The 19,536-nt window shown below is 38.2% G+C and overlaps 1 protein-coding gene and 1 pseudogene across 2 annotated transcripts in view; one reads left to right on the top strand and one right to left on the bottom strand.

The window, feature by feature from the left end:
• Positions 1-8,254, top strand: part of LOC306866627 (mitochondrial inner membrane m-AAA protease component AFG3L1-like) — a 10,412-nt gene extending 2,158 nt beyond the window's left edge. The window contains exons 6-16 of the mRNA XM_079411892.1: positions 1-112; positions 1,155-1,425; positions 1,504-1,641; positions 1,726-1,879; positions 2,065-2,172; positions 4,478-4,603; positions 4,823-4,933; positions 5,259-5,374; positions 5,658-5,858; positions 6,206-6,400; positions 7,127-8,254. The exon at positions 1-112 is cut by the window's left edge and continues 13 nt beyond it. Of these exons, the coding sequence (XP_079268018.1) occupies positions 1-112; positions 1,155-1,425; positions 1,504-1,641; positions 1,726-1,879; positions 2,065-2,172; positions 4,478-4,603; positions 4,823-4,933; positions 5,259-5,374; positions 5,658-5,858; positions 6,206-6,400; positions 7,127-7,351 (1,757 nt within the window). The 3' untranslated portion in view covers positions 7,352-8,254. The remainder of the gene's footprint in view (positions 113-1,154; positions 1,426-1,503; positions 1,642-1,725; positions 1,880-2,064; positions 2,173-4,477; positions 4,604-4,822; positions 4,934-5,258; positions 5,375-5,657; positions 5,859-6,205; positions 6,401-7,126) is intronic.
• Positions 8,255-9,933: 1,679 nt separating this feature from the next.
• On the bottom strand, positions 9,934-16,701 carry LOC306866779 (dysbindin domain-containing protein 1-like; annotated as a pseudogene). Its single transcript has 4 exons — positions 16,671-16,701; positions 14,430-14,577; positions 12,462-12,599; positions 9,934-10,106 (listed from the first exon to the last, which is right to left on the bottom strand). The product of its transcript is annotated as a dysbindin domain-containing protein 1-like (transcript).
• Between the last annotated feature and the right edge of the window lie 2,835 nt (positions 16,702-19,536).

Here is a 19,536-nt window from a genome sequence, read left to right as displayed (position 1 = left end):
TTAACATCGGCAGTGTGGACGCGTTTGAGAGGAATCTGGAAGCTGCTCATTATGAGCTGGGTCTGGAGCCGTCCCATAGAGCAGCGGTGGTCTACACCTCCGAGAGTGACGGGTGAGTCTGGGATGACTTTTTAAAAAAATTTTTATGGTTTTATATATTATTTTCATTTTACATACATACATAAAACTACTGTTCAGACGTTTTGGGTAAGATTTTGTAAAAATGTCTCTTCTGCTCACCAAGTCTGCATTTATTTGATGAAAAATACAATAAAAACAGTAACACTGTGAAATGTTAATACAGTAACTGTTATCTATTGTAATTTCTTTTAAATGTAATGTATTCCTGTGATCAAAGCTGAATTTTCCGCATCATTACTCCAGTCTTCAGTGTCACGTGATGCTTCAGAAATCATAACAATCTGCTGATTTGCTGCTTATACTCAATGTTAAAAACTGTTTTTTCAGCAGCCTCTGATGAATAGAAAGTTCAAAAGAACAGCATTTATTTGAAATAGACTTTTTTTGTAAAGTCTTTTCTCAATTAAAAATATTTTTAAAAAAATCATAATGATTCCAAACCTTTAATCATTACGGTGTAGAATATAAGTTTATTAATGTATTAAATGTAATCATTTTTAATTGTTCTTAACTGTTAATTATATTTTATTTAAATCTTTATTGTCTGGTTAATTGCATTTTCTGTAATCAACGCAATATATGTTGACTATAGAAATGTCAATCCATCAAAATTATATATATAAGTTATAATAATAAAAATAATAGTAAAAACATGTTTATTTAAATAGTTTTTTCAATAAACAACATGTTTACTAAAATCATGTTTTTGAAAAATTCCAGTAATTTGTGTTTAATAATATTTTTCAATATGTTTGTTCAAATCATGTTTTTAAAGGCCGATTCACACTGCACAGACTAACGCCAACAAAAAAGTTGGCCGTTGGATTTATAATTTTATGAAAAATAACTGGTGTTCACACTTCCACACATGTTCAGTTGGGTGAAAACAAACCCTGGCAGAAGCATTGATGTGTCTAGAGCCATACACCACTACTAAATAATTATTAAATTAATAATATTAAACCTAACTCATATAAATATATTTATTCTACTATATCTTCCTCTTTCTTTAGGTCTTTTCTGATGAATTTCATTCCCACCCTGCTTTTAATTGGCTTCTTGCTTTTCACTCTGCGACGTGGGCCAATGGGAGGAGGGATGGGCGGAGGAAGGGGCGGGCCCTTCAGCATGAGCGAATCAACCGCCAAGATGATGAAGGACAATATAGACATCAAGTTCAAGGATGTGGCTGGATGTGAAGAAGCCAAGGTGGAGATCATGGAGTTTGTCAATTTCCTAAAGAACCCACAACAATACCAGGATTTGGGTGCTAAGATCCCTAAGGTACGACCTTCCAGAAGGAAAACAAGTGAAGATTATTGGCAGAACGTTATTATTAATTAATGTTCTGTGTTTCTTCAGGGTGCTGTGCTGTCAGGTCCTCCAGGAACAGGTAAAACTCTGCTCGCTAAAGCTACTGCCGGAGAGGCAAACGTTCCCTTCATTACAGTCAACGGTTCAGAGTTTCTGGAGATGTTTGTTGGAGTTGGTCCAGCCAGAGTAAGTTTGAGCAGTGAACTGTTGATTTCCAATGACTGTAAACTCCATTACAATGAAGTATTTGTGACCTGAATTTACTTTTAGGTGAGAGACATGTTTGCTATGGCGAGGAAGAACGCCCCGTGCATCCTCTTCATTGATGAGATCGATGCTGTGGGGAGGAAAAGGGGCGGAGGGAATTTCGGTGGGCAGAGTGAACAGGAAAACACACTTAATCAGCTGTTGGTGGAAATGGACGGTAAGCAGTCCGAGGTTTGATTAAGAGGTCATAGGAGAGATTAAAATAGTGGAAATAAGTTGTATTGAAAGTCATGGAGCTTATGGAAAACTCGTGGTTTAATTTGTGTGCATGATGTTGAGATTCAATCTGAAAAATCCTTTGAAGATGCCAAATCAACATTATAAATATTTTTGTTTTTACAGGTTTCAATACAAGTACAAATGTTGTAGTTCTGGCTGGAACGAACAGGCCGGATGTCCTTGACCCTGCATTGATGCGACCAGGGAGGTTTGACAGACAGATTTACTTGGGTAAGAACTTTGCCCTTCAATTCAGTGCCACAGGGGTCTTCAACTAAAACTGCTTGAGGTCCAGTAATGAACCCTCCTCACCAGCAGAGTATCTGCAGGATATTTAAGCTTTAATTTCATCTGCTAAATGACGAAATGTAAAGGTTCAGATACAGGTTTTCACAAAAACAAAGTTTTATAAAATGATAAACTTCACATTTCAGCTTTTAAACCATTTTTTTATAAAGAAAATTAAGTCAAAAGTATCAATTATTTTATTAAATAAATAACATATATATATTTTACTGTCGTAATTTGTACTGTAAATTTTTATAATACATTATCTTCTTGTAAATCCACCCGTTCACATTTACAACTCTGTGTGTTTGCTGCTTAAAAACATGGGTTGATTTTCACATTAGTCTTTTTTGACAAGAACAGCAGACAGGCTGATTGAAAATGCAAATTCATTCTCTTCCAGTAGGTGGCGCTTTCATTATTTCCCAGATGATGGCAGTTCACAAAGCAGCGCTGCATATTCATTCAATGAAATCACAGCCTTTTGAAGTTCAGTCACAATTCCTGTCTTTCCGTCCCCAAATTTAAGACCTCCTGAAATCATAATTAAGACTTTCTTCTACCATTTAAGACTTTTTAAAGGGTTACTCAACCCCAAAATGAAAATTTTGTCATTAATCACTTACCCCCATGTCGTTCCAAACCCGTAAAAGCTTTTTTCATCTTCAGAACACAATTTAAGATATTTTGGATGAAAAACGGGAGGCTTGTGACTGTCCCATTGACTTCAAAACAATTAACACTGTCAAGGCCCAGAAAAGTTTGAAAGACATCGTCAAAATAGTCTATCTGCCATCAGTGGTTCAACCGTAACGTTATGAAGCTACGGGAATACTTTTTGTATGCAAAGAAAACAAAACTAACGACTTTATTCAACAATTCGTATCCTCCGTGTCACCCTAGCACCATTTTGGAGAGTATCCGCTGGACGCAAACTGCGTACGCTGTTCTGTGTCAGCCGCACCACACGGATACGCTGTTTTGGTTCAAATCCATGTTTAATCGGTCTGCATGCTGCTCTCTTCACTGCACGCACAATTGCACCCAAACATCTACTGAGCTGACCTTGATGTGCTTGTTATAAATTTGAATAGCATTTATTTATTTCATTATGTCAAATGCCTGGATACAGACTGGAGTCCGCCAGTTGGCGACCTCTGTATTACATCATTCGATGCTTGGTAAATTTTTCTGTTTAACCAGTAGGTATCAGAAGTGTGCCTTTTATTTTGACAGCACTACGCAGGGGCGTAGAATTAGGGACACGTCCCTACCAATATCCAGTGACTACCAAATTGTCCCTAACAATAATTTTGATCAAACAATTAAATATATGCTTTTGTATTTTTGGATGCATCTGAAATATGTCATACCATTGATATTACCTTAGATGTTAAAAGTAAATATGTTAGAAAACTGTGCGCTTTCAAGGAAGCACATACATGGACGGAGTAAGAATAGGTTGCAGACCGGAGTGCAGCCACGCTTAGAACATGCTCACAGGTATTGCACCCAGTTCACAGCAGTCCAAAACAGTTAAACAGTTAATCTACTCGAAGTGCTCTATTCGTCCCCACCAATGTCAAAAGCATGCCTACGCCTTTGGCACTACAACCTTTGTTTTGGCACGCACTGAGAATATCAGCACCTGAATGCAGACAAACAGAAGCTCCCATTCTCAGTCTTTAATAGTTTACTGCCTTTAACAGGCCTGTCTAATAAATTGTCAAACTAAGAAGTATAAGAAATAGTATTATGGTAGTCTTTGAATTTCTATTATTATTATTATTAGTACTAGAAAGGTAAACATTTTATTATATACTGTCAGTTTTCAGCAAATACACATTTATATCAAGAAAACAGTCTTTGAATATCTAATAAATATTTAATTTCACATGATCTTTATAAAGAGATTATATTCCAGAGTGCACTGTCGTTTTTATTTTATTTTTTTACTATTTCTTTATTTGCTAAAAAAAAAAATACTGTATTAGAATAAAGATGTTGCCATCTAAATAAGTCTGTTTATTTAAGTTTAAAATATTTTAGTTCAAGTTACATTTTTCATATTTGATTTTAATTGTTGTCGTTTTTTTTTCTTATTCAGTAAATATATTATGAAAATTAATTGCAGCAAGTGTTCTTTGTCTTTCAAACTGAGCTGACCACCAATAATATTCATGTGTATGGGGCTTAGGACAAATGTTTTCTACTATCTATTAATGTTTGTACTCTGTCAATCCTTCAGGACCTCCTGATATTAAGGGTCGAGCATCCATATTCAAAGTGCATCTCCGGCCACTCAAAATGGACCCAAATCTGGACCGTGATGCCATTGCAAGGAAGATGGCAGCTGCTACACCTGGGTTCACTGGTGAGTTAGCATTGATTTAGTTAGACACTTCTTTTCCTATTGAACAGAATAAATGTGCAAGCCATAGCAGAAAAATTATACGTTGTATGATAATTATATATTTGTAATTCATTTGTGAGCGTAGGCTGATGTAGTTGATATGATAATTAAGTAATCATAAGCGCAGGCATAATATTGCTGTTGTTGCTATATTAAGACCCTAATTTTTCTCTCCTCCAGGTGCTGATATTGCAAATGTCTGTAATGAAGCAGCTCTCATTGCTGCTAGACATCTAAATGCATTCATCAATATTAAGCACTTTGAGCAGGCCATCGACAGAGTCATCGGAGGTAAACGGGAGAGCTTTGAATTGCAGCATATCCTACTAACAATGATGTACATGTTAAGATCTGCAAGTCTTATTAGTGACGTCAGCAGTGACCTGTGGTGTACCTCAGGGTTCAGTCCTGGGTCACATTCTTTTTCTTATCTACATGCTTTCTTCCATTAGATAACACAAAGTAGGAATATAGACTTTCTTAATTCATTCCTTTTTAGTGGTGCTGAAGCTTTTTGTGTATGATTGCTTGAGTTGGCTTATGCAGCTTTAACTATACTAAATTAAAAATAAATACATTTCTTAGTCATTCCATATTTTGTGCTCTCATGTTACAGGTCTGGAGAAGAAGACTCAAGTTTTACAACCCACTGAGAAAAAGACTGTAGCCTTTCATGAAGCAGGGCATGCTGTAGTGGGCTGGTTTCTCCAACATGCTGATCCATTGCTCAAGGTGATATTATTTCCCGAAAGATGTTTTAAATCCCTTTTACATAACTTAGTAACCAAGTGAAATAAATAACACATATTTTAGCTTCAAGAAAAAGTTCTTTGTCATTGTCTTTGCTTTTAAAAAAAAGTTACCAATGAACAAGGGGCAAAACTGACTTTGTATAATCTATGAGCATTGTGTTACACCACCAGGATTAGCATTGCAGCTGTAGTCATTCGTCTTTTGAATTTTTTTATTAAAATGTATTGGATTCATTCACTCATTACCTTTTTTTATGTTCCAGGTTTCCATAATTCCAAGAGGGAAAGGTCTGGGCTATGCACAGTACCTTCCAAAAGAGCAGTATTTATATACACGGGAGCAGCTATTTGACAGGATGTGTATGATGCTTGGTGGGCGCGTGGCCGAGCAGGTGTTCTTTAGCAGGATCACAACTGGGGCTCACGACGACCTTAAGAAGGTCACACAGTCAGCATATGCTCAGGTAGAGAGATTGTGCTTGCTTTGTTTCATACATTTAGTGGTTCAGTGTGCTACAGCATTTGCTATAACGACATGGTAACATTACACACATTTTCATTTAGCAGAAGCTTTTATCCAAATGTACAATACTTACAGCAACAATCCATTTTGGAGTAGAGCTGAAACTAATAATTAGTTTGTTAATCTGCTAACAATCTGTTAAAGTGATTTTTCGACTGGCAGTTAATGCAGTGATTAATCAACATAGTGGTGATAGCCCATTGATTGCTTCTTGAGGCTTTCAACCTATAACTTTATGATTACAAGCCAAATCTTTGAGAGTTTTCTTCCCCTACTTTTCTTTTGTAGATTGTTCAGTTTGGCATGAGTGAGAAAGTGGGGCAGGTGTCATTTGACCTGCCCCGGCAGGGTGAGATGGTTCTGGAGAAGCCTTACAGCGAGGCTACGGCTGAACTCATTGATCAGGAGGTCAGAGATCTGGTCGACCGGGCCTTCAAGAGAACACTGGAACTCGTCACTGAGAAACACGAGCAGGTGGAAATGGTGAGAACAACCAACAGCTTGATATTACTTTATCCTGGAAAACAGTGGTGCCTCATGCTTTGCTTGGATATATAGCTTTAAATAGAGTGGAATCTAGCTGCCATTACAACAGCCCTCAAAGTCATGCCAGAGATGCCAGAACTAGTGGCCTGCAGAGTGCCTCAGGGTTCGGTCCTTGGTCACATATTTCTTTAAATAAGGCAAAGTAGTGGTATAATCTTCAACAGTTTTGTTGAGGTCACTCAGCTTTACTTTAAATCAAAGTTTTTAGTTCATACTTTGAGATTTATATATCTGATTTGAGTGAAGTTAAGATTTCAAAACCCTGCATTGCAGTGGCAAACTTGTACTGTGTGAAACTAAATGCTTAGCAACAAACATCCAGTTGCGTTCCTCATATTCACATGCTTTGTAAACGGTCTATTCAGGGGCTTGAGGGGAAATTTGTCAAATGGTGATGGAAAACGCGAGAGTTTAATTCTTAGTCCGTTCAGGAAAAAACTTGAATGTACAGTGTGAAACATCAGCGTATCAATACATAGGATGAATTGTAAACCATGGGAAAATTATGAGCTGGGTAAAAAATAAAAGTGACCCAGGATTTGTTTTTTTTTTCAGGATTTAGAATGACCCAGTGTTAAATATTTCAATCATGAAAAACTGCAAATTCACCATCTCTGGCAGGTAGTATAATTGATGCAAATATCCATTTGTTTTTGTGAATAGGTTGGTAAGCGCTTGCTGGAAAAAGAAGTTCTAGACAAAGCTGATATGATAGAGTTGCTGGGGCCCAGGCCATTTGAGGAGAAGTCCACATATGAGGAGTTTGTGGAGGGCACTGGAAGCTTTGAGGAAGATACAAGTCTTCCTGAAGGGTTGAAGGACTGGAACCGAGAGAGAGGAGACACCCAGGAAGAACCTCCAGCTTCACAGGAAAAACAGGCTGCTTAAAATAAAGACAGCCTTCGAAATAATTTCCACCTGCCTCTCACACTTGCCTTACTGTGGAAACTCGGTGGGAAAGCAGAGGCTTCTTGGCTTAAAAGAGGAAGATTGTGAATTTTGTTGGTATTTGCATTTCACTTCCCTTGTTGATACAAAGCAGGGAAATTTTACTGAATTTGAAATGCCTTAATCTGGGTGTTATGTCGACATAAACTATGCCTGATAAACATTTAACACCCAACACCTTGAACTCTTTATGCCAGATCAACAACTTAGAAATATCTCATTCGCTCTTTTATCTTTCAATTTCTGCCAGCCTATCATAAACTCAATTCTATCCCTTTTATCCTCTCTTTCTCTTAATAGAAAGAAATGTATATGTGTGCAACTTTCATTTGTGTTCTAAGAAAAAAATATTTGGAAAGTGAAATTGTGATTATTTAATTAAATTAAAGGAGTTGTTTCATACATTGTTTTTCTCAAGGTCTACTTGTAATTTAAATCAAGGTTTCTTGCACAAAAAAGTGTCATAATTTATTCTTTAATGTCCAATTTCCACCTTATCTGACCCTTAGAATTAATTGGGTCATTTTTGCAGCTTGTAACTCGGTGCATCCTAGTATACATATTCATGAATTCACCACTTCTCCATGGTTATATTTACAGTTTCTAATCTGTAGAAAGGGCAAAAACCTCTTCTAGCACTTACAATTTTGATATATTGTATATCTAGGCATCATACAGTCTACACTGACATCAGCAGAAGTAGGGCATAGCTAGATGATTTATCATACTTCCTCTTCCAAGCGTTCTGTTCATCAGGGAACAGAACAGAGCGAACCTCTTGAGTTGCATCACGTGTATCATGCTTTGGTGTCTGCATGACCAGTGCTGTCCATATAATCTATTAAATTAAATTGTACCATGCTGTCTCCATTTAGAGCTAATTGAGAGGGTGCTGTGTCACAAGACCTGCATTCTACAGTAATAAATACAGTAAAATGGATTGGAGAAAGAAAAGAGGAAAAACAATCTGATCTTTGTCATTTCACATTTATTCCTGTTAGATTTCTGTCCTCCTTGATTTGGCAGACTTGTTAATGATTCTGGTAGTTTGTAAATTTCTTCTCCAATGTGACCCTGTGTATAGATCATGCTTGACATCATTGAACCCTGTAATAACCCTGGTGACAAATCCAGTACAACTTTGATAGGAGTCCAAAAATTTGTCCAACAGAATTTTACTTTTAGGGATTTGCATTTGGAAAGTGTAAAGTGCAACTTCAAATGCTGTACTCATTACATTAGGCCAGAAAAATATTCTACACCAGTCCTGCTGTACATATGCAATGTGCGTTCTTGTGTTACTGTGGCTGTAACAAACCTCAGTACTCAAGGGGGCGATAATTACAATCAAAAAGTTGGTCAAAATTAAAATAACACATTCAGCAGTATACTCTTTAAACTGATGTTCCAACATGACAGCAGTATTTCCTAACACACCGTGTATGGAGGCACGCCAACAGTACCAACACCATCACTTTTTGGATGTATACCTTATCTGACCTATCCGTTCAGGTCTTGCAGTTCTAATGAGCTGATGAGTTTAATCAAGTTTATTTGATTTAGCAAGTGTTTAAAAATGTGTACTGTTGGTGTGCCTCCAGGAGCAGGGTTGGGGGAAACTGCCTTAAAGGATAAAACTGACCAGGGAAGACTGCTTATGCAGGGTTATCCAATCCTATCCAATATGTTAGGGCAGGTTGGAGCTAAAGTCCACAGGAAGGTGGCCTTCCATATCGAGATTCGACTCCATGGGTTTATGCTAATAATGAGAAAAATGGTAATGGTAAAAATGAGAACCCAGTGCAATATGCTGCAGTATGAATTCCGTTCTCACAAGTTCTGAAACGCAAAGATATATGAAATCAATCTTGTATTGCTCAAAGTGTCTGTGTTCATGTACTTGCGTAGGGTATGTTTCAGGCCTTAGGCATGAATTTATTTATTTTTTTTACACAATTTTTCACTTTGTTTCTGGGTCTCCCTATTTTCATGCAAAATCTCCTCGAAGGACACTTTCGTTGGGAATTCTTGTAACTTCTCTGCATTTCCATGTCTTGAACTATGCTGTAGGTTCTCTGGAAATGTCTCATCACAGTTGCTGCTTCGATACTTTGCACTGTTCTTTAAACAGTTCCTTGAAGATTTGAATCACTGTGGAATTCCTCAGTTGCTCCTTAGATTAACTTTGCTTGAGCCAGTGTTTTCCATAATGCTACATCATGCTTCAAGTTCTCCATATGCAGTAGTCACATGGAGAAGACTGAAAGTAACTCGGTCCCAAAGAGGCATCCCAAAATCCTAGTTGGATGAAGTCTGTTCCATATTGAGGAAGAGTCTACACTTACCCCAGCTTTTTGGAGCTCTCTTCTTGTCCATAATGGACGAAGGGATTGCATTATCTTTAAGCGGGATCCCCATGTCCTTTGATCCCAAGAGTTCCTAATTTTCTTGCTTGAGAAGGAACCTCCACTTTCCACACAAGGGCTTTGTTTTCTTCCTAAGCCCCTGTAGCTGTCCCTGGCTCAAGGCTGCTGGGATTGAGAGCGCTCTATCTTCAACATTGGCTCTGTGTTTTCGGAGTCACTGTGGTGTTTTCGATCTCTCGGCTGCTGTTCCCCTTTTCCACCGCGGGTCCAGGAGGGCGAGCGGACGTAACCGCTGTGTGGAAATCTAGGTAATGGTGGCTGCTGGCGATCTGTGGGGTGAACTTACAAAACCAACTAATGAAAAACACCTTTATAACCACTGGCCATAGTTCTGTTCCAAAACCTAGTCAGTTGCCTACCAAGATGGCATTTTAAGGTACCGTGGGTCCACTCATAAATGCTGTTTCAACAGGTAGAAGTTGCCTTCTAACCCACCTTTCTTTTGGCTCAATTCTAAAGTACTTTTCACATTCACAAAAGCATTTTAATGCAACTCTTGACAAAAGTATCTTTTACTTCCATATAAAAAGGTTTAGTATAGGACAGAGGTCTCGAACCCTGCTCCTATAGGGCTTCCGTCCTGCAAATTTCAGCTCCAAGCCCAATCAAACACACCTGAACTAGCTAATAAAGGTGGTCAGTGTTGCTTGATAATTACAGGCAGATGTGTTGAAACAGGGTTGGAACTGAAGTCTGCAGGACGGTAGCTCTCCAGGAGCAGCGTTCGACATCCCTGGTATGGGGTAGCAAAAAATGCTTCTGGAAGGCTACCGTCCTGCAGAGTTTAGCTCCACCTCTAAGCAAACACACCTAAACCAGCTAATGAAGGTATTTGGGATTACTTAAATTTCAGGCAGGTGTATTAGAGCAGGGTTGGAAATGAAGTCTTCAGGAGGGTAGCCCACCGGGAGCAGGGTTGGCTTTCCCCTACATTAGTAGGTAGCATCATTAAAGGGTGGTTTTAGGCAGGGGTGCCCAGCGTGTTCCTGTATGGACACCATCCTGCAGAGTTTATTTCCAACCCCGATTACACAAACCTGAACCAGCTAATCAGATCCTTTTCAGGATCACTAGTAGAAACTATCAGCCATGTATGTTTGTGGCAAGTTGGAGCTGAACTCTGTAGGATATTGATCCCAAGGAACCAGGGGGGTTTGAACAGAGTGGTCAAAGGGGTGGCTATACTTCAGTTTATGGTGGCCACGGCTTCCCCTGGTTAACCCCTAGGTCCACCCCTGGATTTGAGATTTCAGTCCCTGAGCTGCTGCCAATTATGAGCTATTTAAACCAGTCACTTCAGATTCCATGACAGATGCTGCTTTAGAGAGTTGCAACCGATATAGGCAGTAGACAGCAAAGCAGCTCACTAGATTTTGGAACAGAGCTCATGAGTCATGTCTGTTTGACTCCTCAACATGCTGTCTTTAGGGATGTTCACACTGACAGGGATTTGCAGTAAAAAAAAAAAACATCCGGATGTCATTCATTTTCAATGAGACTCAGCAATCTGAGGCCACATGAGCGATAGACATTGTAGGTGTTTAGTTAAAGTTTAGTTTCATGCATAACTATACAGTGAGGTGAGTAATAATATATAAGGATACAGCAGTTAAGTAGGAATGCCTACTAGCAAGCAAAAGTAAAATGCCTCTCAGTCTTCATTTTAAGCACTGACAAATTTGGGATCTAGACAAATGTTATTCACATAACTTAGAGACCAGGGAGCATAACATTTAAGCAGCAGGTTCGAGGTAATGTTAATCTGGATTGCTCTGAATGCCGCTGACATTGCCTCATAGTTTAAATATTTAATATGTACACATTTGTGCTCTTCGGCTCAGAACTTAATCAAATAATAATGTGCTCACTGTAGATTTCCATGGAATCACTGAACTGTGCCAGCAGCCAAGTATCCAACATACTCTACAACTCAAAATGTTATCCATCTATTTTATTTGTCTTGCTTCACAGTGAACATTCAGTCATAGACAATAGAGTGCTGCAGGAACGAGACCTAAAACACAGACATTAGTTAGCATATTTGCACATCCGGTTTGAATGGGTTTTATGGCTAAATGCCTGAAATACGGTATTGTATACGGTTAACACGAGCAAGATATTTTCACATTTTATAATACATAACATATAATAGTAATACCCCATAATATTTTAAAGCTTTTACTTTTCTTGAATAAAGTGGTTATTAACATGTTGCTAATGGGACTCCAGAGGTTGTCAGGGACATTAAAACATTATCACATCAAACAGGAAACCTCATTTACTCACTAGTGTGTTTTTACTGCCTTTTCTGAACTATTATCTTGAAGATATTAAATAAAGACTGAAAGTTGTCGGAAATTATGCATGGCATTTAGGTAATGCAGCCATGCTGTAGTTTGTTTATAGCCTAACCTGGCCACAGGGCTTATTTTCTCTTGGTTTCTTGTCGAGGGAACCGGGGGGTGTTAACTTCTGTGTTGAATATGTCATCATCCCTGCAGCACTCTATTTCTCCCAATTTAATTTTGAAATGAGATTCTGAAGAATATGTTTGAGGACTGGATTGATTTCACTTTAAAGCTTCTGGTATGGTAAACACTGTATAAGTCTGAGAGATGACTCACTTGCTGGGGAGTCTGTATGATTCTCCTCATCTGAATCAGCAAACACCTCCCCCAGCTCCTGGTCAGACATGTCTGTGAGCTCCGTCAGGTCCAGGAGGTCAAAGTGTACCTCCAGAGAGGACACACTGCTGAGAGGCTCTGAGATCAGGCAGAAGATAGCAGAATGTAACTACATTACTATGACCAGATGACCTGTTAAATGGTGATGATGGTGCAGCTGACACAGGACAGCATACGTTGTTTACATATGTGATACTCTCTAAAATGGCGGTAGGGAGATGCGGAGGAGATGAATAGTTGAATAAAGACGTTTTTTTTTTTCTTTGCGCACAAAAAGTAATCTAATAGCTTCGTAAAATTATAGTTGAACCCTTGATGTCACATGGATTATTTTACCAATGTCCTTGCTACGTTTCTGAGCCTTGATCGTGTTAATTACATTACTGTCTATGAGAGGGTCAGAGAGCTCTCAGAATTCATCAAAAATATCTTAATTTGTGTTTGAAGATGAACGAAGATCATACGGGTTATGACATGAGGGTGAGTAATTCATGACAGAATTTTCATTTTTGGGTGAACTATCCCTTTAAGAGTAGTTCAATGATATTCTTAAATTGACTTCATTTTTCTTTGCTCAGACATGTTGTGTACTTAGGTGTGTGCTATTAAGTATGGAAGCCTGTTTCCACCACTGAATAAAAAAAAAGAAATAGTGATTTTCTGCTAAAAAAAATTGCGGGATATAAACTCGCAAATGTTAGCTATAAAGTCAGAATTACAGGATATAAAGTTGCAATTCCGTGGTATATAGTCAGAATTGCTAGATGCAAAATAGAATTGACCCTTCGCAGGGAGCTTGATTGACAGCTGTTCTGACCAATCATAACGCCGAATCTGCCATTTTGTCTGATGGTGTACATTGAGGTCTTTCTGAGGTTGAAATAAAATACCTTCTGATGTTCATTCATGTCAATGTCATGCTTTAAGTAAATATTAAACGATAATCGGTTCACGTGCCGCTTGAACTGAGGTTCTACAGCGATCTGTCACAACACATTAAAGAGCCACAAAACGGCATTTGTTGTTTGAATTTCTTACAAAATGACAAAATTTGAAAGCTAAGACTTTGTTTCACACTAGAAGTAACCTACTCTGTCTTGTCTGATGGCGTGTTGTCAGATTCCTCTTTGCTCCGTGATATATTTTTCACTGTGTGGGAACATGATGTGTGGCATGAAAGCGTTATGGCTTTTCGGACATAGCAACAGTAACTAAGGTGAAGGATTTGTGAAGTGAATTTCAAAATATAAACTCGCAATTGCAAGAAAAAAAGTCAGAATTAAGACTTCGCAAAGGGCTTGATTGACAGGTGATCTGACCAATTCTAACGCCGAATTCGCCATCTTGTCCGACAAACAAATCAAACAGGAGAGTAGATTGTCGGTGGCCTTAAACTTGAAAAATGTTGTGTATTCACATCTTTCCGTGGTTGAAATAAAATACCTTCTGATGTTCATTCATGTTTATTTCATGCTTTAAATAAATATGAAAAGACATTCAGTTCACGTGTGCCGCTTGAACTGAGCCAATAATGTGTCATGACACATTAAAGAGCCACAAAACTTTATTTGTTGTTTGAATTTATTAAAAAAATTAGACAATTTGAAAGCTGAGACCTTGTTTCCTGCCAGAAGTAACCTGCTCTGTCTTGTCTGCCGGGATTAATTAAGCTTAATTGAATTATGTGAATATAAAGTAAACATGTTTACCTAATATTTCTCCCCAAAATCTTCTTTTTTTTATTATTCATCTAGATCGCTCTTAATGTAAAGGACAATTTATTAATTGCAGTGAAAATGGGAAAAAAATAAAATAATAAAAATCTTTGTTGCACAAAATTAGTAGTTTTGACTGGGATGAAATATGACCTGCATGTGCTCAGCGCTGACAGGTCAGCGTTTCACTCACGTCGTTTCTCGATGATCAGCACCTGGCTGCCATGATGTGACGGGGGTACCGACATGCTCTCCTGAGGCATTGTGGGACGCCTCGCTGGTGAGACTGGCAGAGCTGGAGGACTTCAGAAGCTTCTGGAAATCTCGATCTCTAAGTGGCTCTACAAAAATAAAAATAAATAAATAATAAAGAGACTAAATTCTGCAGAAAAGTTGACCTCGAGGGCCAGAGTTGAGAACAATTTTACCATTTACTGCACTTTCCTATTCTTCTTGATATTTCCCTACAGCGGCTAATGAACTGGAAGTCTCGCACATTGACAGAAAACGGCTTACTTACGTGTTGAAAATTGATTAATTAATTGAGTTTTACAGTTTCATCTGTACCAAATTCTGTTTTCCATTATTTTCTGGATTCCATTTGAATGATTCCATTCAATTTCAATAACCAAAAGCATCTCCAATTAATTGATTTTATATTATTATTATTATTATTATTTTTTTTTTAACTGCACATTTACATTTTTCACCTAAATAAATTCTGGTAAATAATATTTCTGGTAAATACTCCTTTAAAAAGTGTTTTTTGATTATAATTTTATTATTATTAGACTAGAACGTGTGGATATGTTGTCATTCTTACACTATAATACTGAACTTCAGTGATTTGGACTGAGATGGACACCTGCTTCTTGCACTCTGTTGCACTTTACTTTTGCTTTAAAAAAGGATTTCATAGAAATTTGGATTTCATTTGGTTTAATAAAATATTAAGTAAAACTGTTGTTTTTTTGTGGGAAAGTAATCGTTTAGATTAATCGATTAATCGATAAATTAGTCGATAGATTAATCGAAATAAAAATAGTCCAGCCCCAGTTTAGTTCTACGTCTACAGCCAATCTCTTGCTTTCCATGTCTCGTTCTCTAATGGGGTTTGCCAGCGGTTGCCAAAGAAGTGAAACAGAAGATGCTTGTGTTTCCCCGAGTGTTAAAAGAGCTTTCAGCCCTCTATTGATTTCTTGCGGCAGTAGTCAAAGCAGACAAGCATTTTATATCGTTGAAGACAGTTCAATTACACACATGGGACAAGAAAACAAGTGGACAACTGGATATGTATTTTTGGAGCGCATATTTTTGAGATATTCAGCAAAAGGTGTCCTGCAATTTAATTATTTTTTTTTTTTTTACAAATTTACAATAAAAATTTTTACAAACAAAATTATTTTACAGTATTATATAATTATTTTATTTGATCATATTTTATTTTATATATATATATATATATATATATATATATATATATATATATATATATGCGGTCTGTGCCTTGTGTGTTTTGGCAAGGCCGCAGTTGGGGCTACGTTGACTATGGGCTCACAAAAACATAAAGGCAAAATAGGAAATTATAGAATTTACACACAGTTCAGAAAGCATGACTAACTTTAATGATTTCACATACTTTTATTTTAATAATTAAAAAAAAGACATCAAATTAATATTAAATTGACCTAAAAAAAACACATTTTGTGAAAAGACGGAAGTAGCAGGAGATTGCGTTCAACCTTGGGCGAATACCTTGGGCGAATCATCCAATTTCTGTAGTGTTTTGTCCCACATCTCAAGAATCCATTATCTGATGATATAGACTTTTCCAGCTGTGGCCGCTCTCCGCAGTCTGCGGGCCATCCCTCCCTACCTCGCACCTCTCATTAGCCCACACACAGCAGATTCTGCTGGCTTGTTCTCTTTTTGTACGTGCCAGTCATGCAAATATTGGTGCATGGATTGGGATATATTTGCTTATTCCAAAAGGCTCTCCATCTAAACCATACAAGTTGAGATGAACTATATTTTTAGCAGCGCCCAGTGGTACCCAACTCCCATTGTCCCAAAGCAACCGCTGCAAAAGATGCAACTCAATGTCAAATTCTCAAAAAGGCTCGCATCCGAAAATCCTTTCGCTCATGGCCTTTGTCATTTATTCGAATAGCAGTTCTAGTAATCGTTTAACATTTCTGCTATAATTAATAAGCCACCACCCTAAATGTATCCAAGTTCCTATGCCTTTTCCCATGTGCATAAATGCAAGCTGCCAGCCGCTGAGCACTACCGGCTTCCTCTGACTGCTTGCTTTGTCTGTGCATTCAAGAAAAAAAAGACATGGTGGCACCTCTTACAACGGTCTATTGAATTCAATGGGAGTGCGCATTTAAATGCGTCGCAGCATGCTGGCTGAAGAAATGTTTGCTCTTACCTGCAGCACCAGAGTCTGCCTGAGCCTCCATTAAGACTATTGTAGCAGCCGGTGCAATGCTGATTGGCGTCGCAGCCGGGATTAGAGGGAGCGCCTCCTGCCTCGTGTACGCGCTCTATCTCTTTCTAGCTACTTGCTTTCTCTCTTTCTCCCTCTCTTTTCCCCACCCCTACATGCACAGTCACACATTCGCTCCCATTGTCACTGCAGCACGCATAACAGTGACACATAAAGAGTCCCACTAGAGAGAAACGCAGTCAGCCACTACACAAATGCTATACTGCATGACACACCAAAACAGGGGGAAGAGAGGGAGGGAGGGAGGGTGGTGCCCGTAGACAATAAAAAGGATTTATATGGGAGGCAGAGGTCTAGTGATCTAACACAGTTTTGGCAATAAGATGAAGTGAGGAAAAAAGAGGCATATCTGTGTGTGGATGATTATAATACATTTTTGGTCATTTAAAAATCATTTTGAAAGGTTGTATTGATTAGACAGTCATTAGCTACTATTTGTAGGCCGGAAAAATGAACTGAGTACAGATGTTGCGGTTCATTTGGCTCTTGTATTTACAACTCTAGTACTCAAGTGGGTGATAGAGCTACTTTCAAATGTTTGTGTCAGGTAGTCTCACAAAGCCAGATCTTCAAATGGCCATTTTTTTTGGGCCAAGGACTGCCCAATGGGCCACATGACCGACATGTAAAGCAACCAATCACAGTGTCATGTTTATGGTGGGAAGTCCCTACAGTAAAGACTCTGACTACTGAGCTGTACACAATTATTTCCATTTCCATTGTCAGAAGTTGTGAATGGTACCAAAATAGCGCACCATACCGTACCACTTTTTTGGGACCCTTACGTTGGGGTTCCTAGCAGAGTCGTCTGGTACCTAAAGGGTGGAGCTAGATGCACTGCATAAGGTTGATTGGTTGAGGGGAATAAAGCGTTTCCTTCATCCGTTGCTCATACGTGTTGGGCTTGTTTACATCAGAGTGTGCACACACACACACACACACACACACAAAACTGTGTATTTATAATTTTATATTTTCACACATACACACAGATAATGTTGCGCTTATTTCTTTGCACAAGAATGACGTTGATGGCTACTTTCCGGTATACACCACGCTTATCAAGTAAGGGTACTGTTGGCGGTGAAAATGCAATCCTACCCATCAGATTGTCGAACCCGGGTTTACTGCGCATGCGCACATCAATATTAAGTCATTTTTCTCATGGTGAACAATGATAATTACTGTATTTGCATTACTGTAAGGGGTAGGTTTAGGGTTGGGGTAGGTGTAGATGTTAATAAAACAATCTAATAGGCATAACAGTTTATTTATTGTTAATCATATCTGTATCCCTTCTAGCCACAACACATAACGCATAATTAGTGTATTTGCATTACTGTAAGGGTAGGTGTAGATGTTAATAAACCATAATTTGACAGGCAGCATTTTTCGTGGTCGAATTGTACTACCTGCTGTTTTAATGGGAGGTAGAAAAATCTGACAGGGTAGCACAAATCGACAGAATCATCAAATAACTAGCAAAAACAAACGTGAACATACATCAGTGTGATAAGAAGTAACACAAATTATGGAAACCATCTTGGGGAAAAAATTATTTTAAGCTTAATTAGATATTTTAGTTTGACTCATTCGTCTACATAGAGAGGGCGGGGCTTTTGACCTATACTGCAGCCAGCCACTAGGTGACAATCAAATTTAGGACGGGAATGCAACGTGAATGCAAATGTCTCCCAGAAACTCCTGAAGTGTTTCCCATTTTGTGTGCCTTACGCATAAGACGTTCAGTCAGCTTCCCACACACGGCTATATATAAAATTAACTTTAGGTATACTTAATTTTCCTTGTTCTGCTTCATCTTGTGCACTAATGCACATTTCTTTTTACACAATCCCTGCCATGTTGCCGATTCTAAAGATTTAATTTTTCACTGCCTACATGACACTAAAACAAATACCTAAACCCTAACCTTAACCTTAGTAAAGAATTGGCAATGGATCCCGATAGCATTACTGTCTGTCTCAAACTGATCCATCAATGATTTTCTAAATTCTGAACTTAGTATATGAAATCTGAACGTTTCTTGACAGGTGATTGAGTTCACCAATGAAACTGGCTGTGGGGAGGGGTTTACTAATCGGACCACTGATTTTATGATGAATGGGAGAAATTGCAATGCCCAACATAAGTTCTGCCATCCAAAGAGCCAACTGACCCAAATCACAACCTGCTCTTTATGATAGTTTTTGATATTTGATGACAACATCATGCAGCTGCTGTCGGTTGGCCTGATTGAAAATAGCTGTCTAAGTGCACTTCCAAGATGGCCGCCATGTAAACTGCCTTGTCCTGACAGACTTCGACAACATTGAACGGTCATGATGGTAGTTGGCCCAAAATAGGGAAAACTGACTTATAAGTTTGTCATTAATTGCAATTTGTTATGTTGTGAATTGAACACATTTCAGTATGAAACAATAAAAATTGAAACATTGATAACATTGATCTAGTGTATCTATGAGTGTTATCATTCACATACTTATGTTGTTTATGTTTCAAAGTTAGAATGGCTAACTAGAAGTAAAGCACAAATGGATACATTCTGATGAATGCAAAGGACAGCATTGGACTAACTGTTGCTATAATACAATTAAAGAAATCCATTTGAAAGAGAAATGAATGTTTGTTTAGTTGATTGAGACAGATCTATTCTGGGCTTGGTCTGTTACTGTACTTGACAAGGCTGATTCACACAGGTATGTGGTGCCAAATTGAATTCACATCAGCAGATTTCTCAGCTGAGCAGGGAAGCTCTTCCATCTGTTGA

Source organism: Barbus barbus (assembly GCF_936440315.1).
Source record: "Barbus barbus genome assembly, chromosome: 48".
Classification (NCBI taxonomy): Eukaryota; Metazoa; Chordata; class Actinopteri; order Cypriniformes; family Cyprinidae; genus Barbus; species Barbus barbus.
Note: the sequence above shows the minus strand (reverse complement) of the source record. Positions and strands in the feature narration are given on the sequence as shown.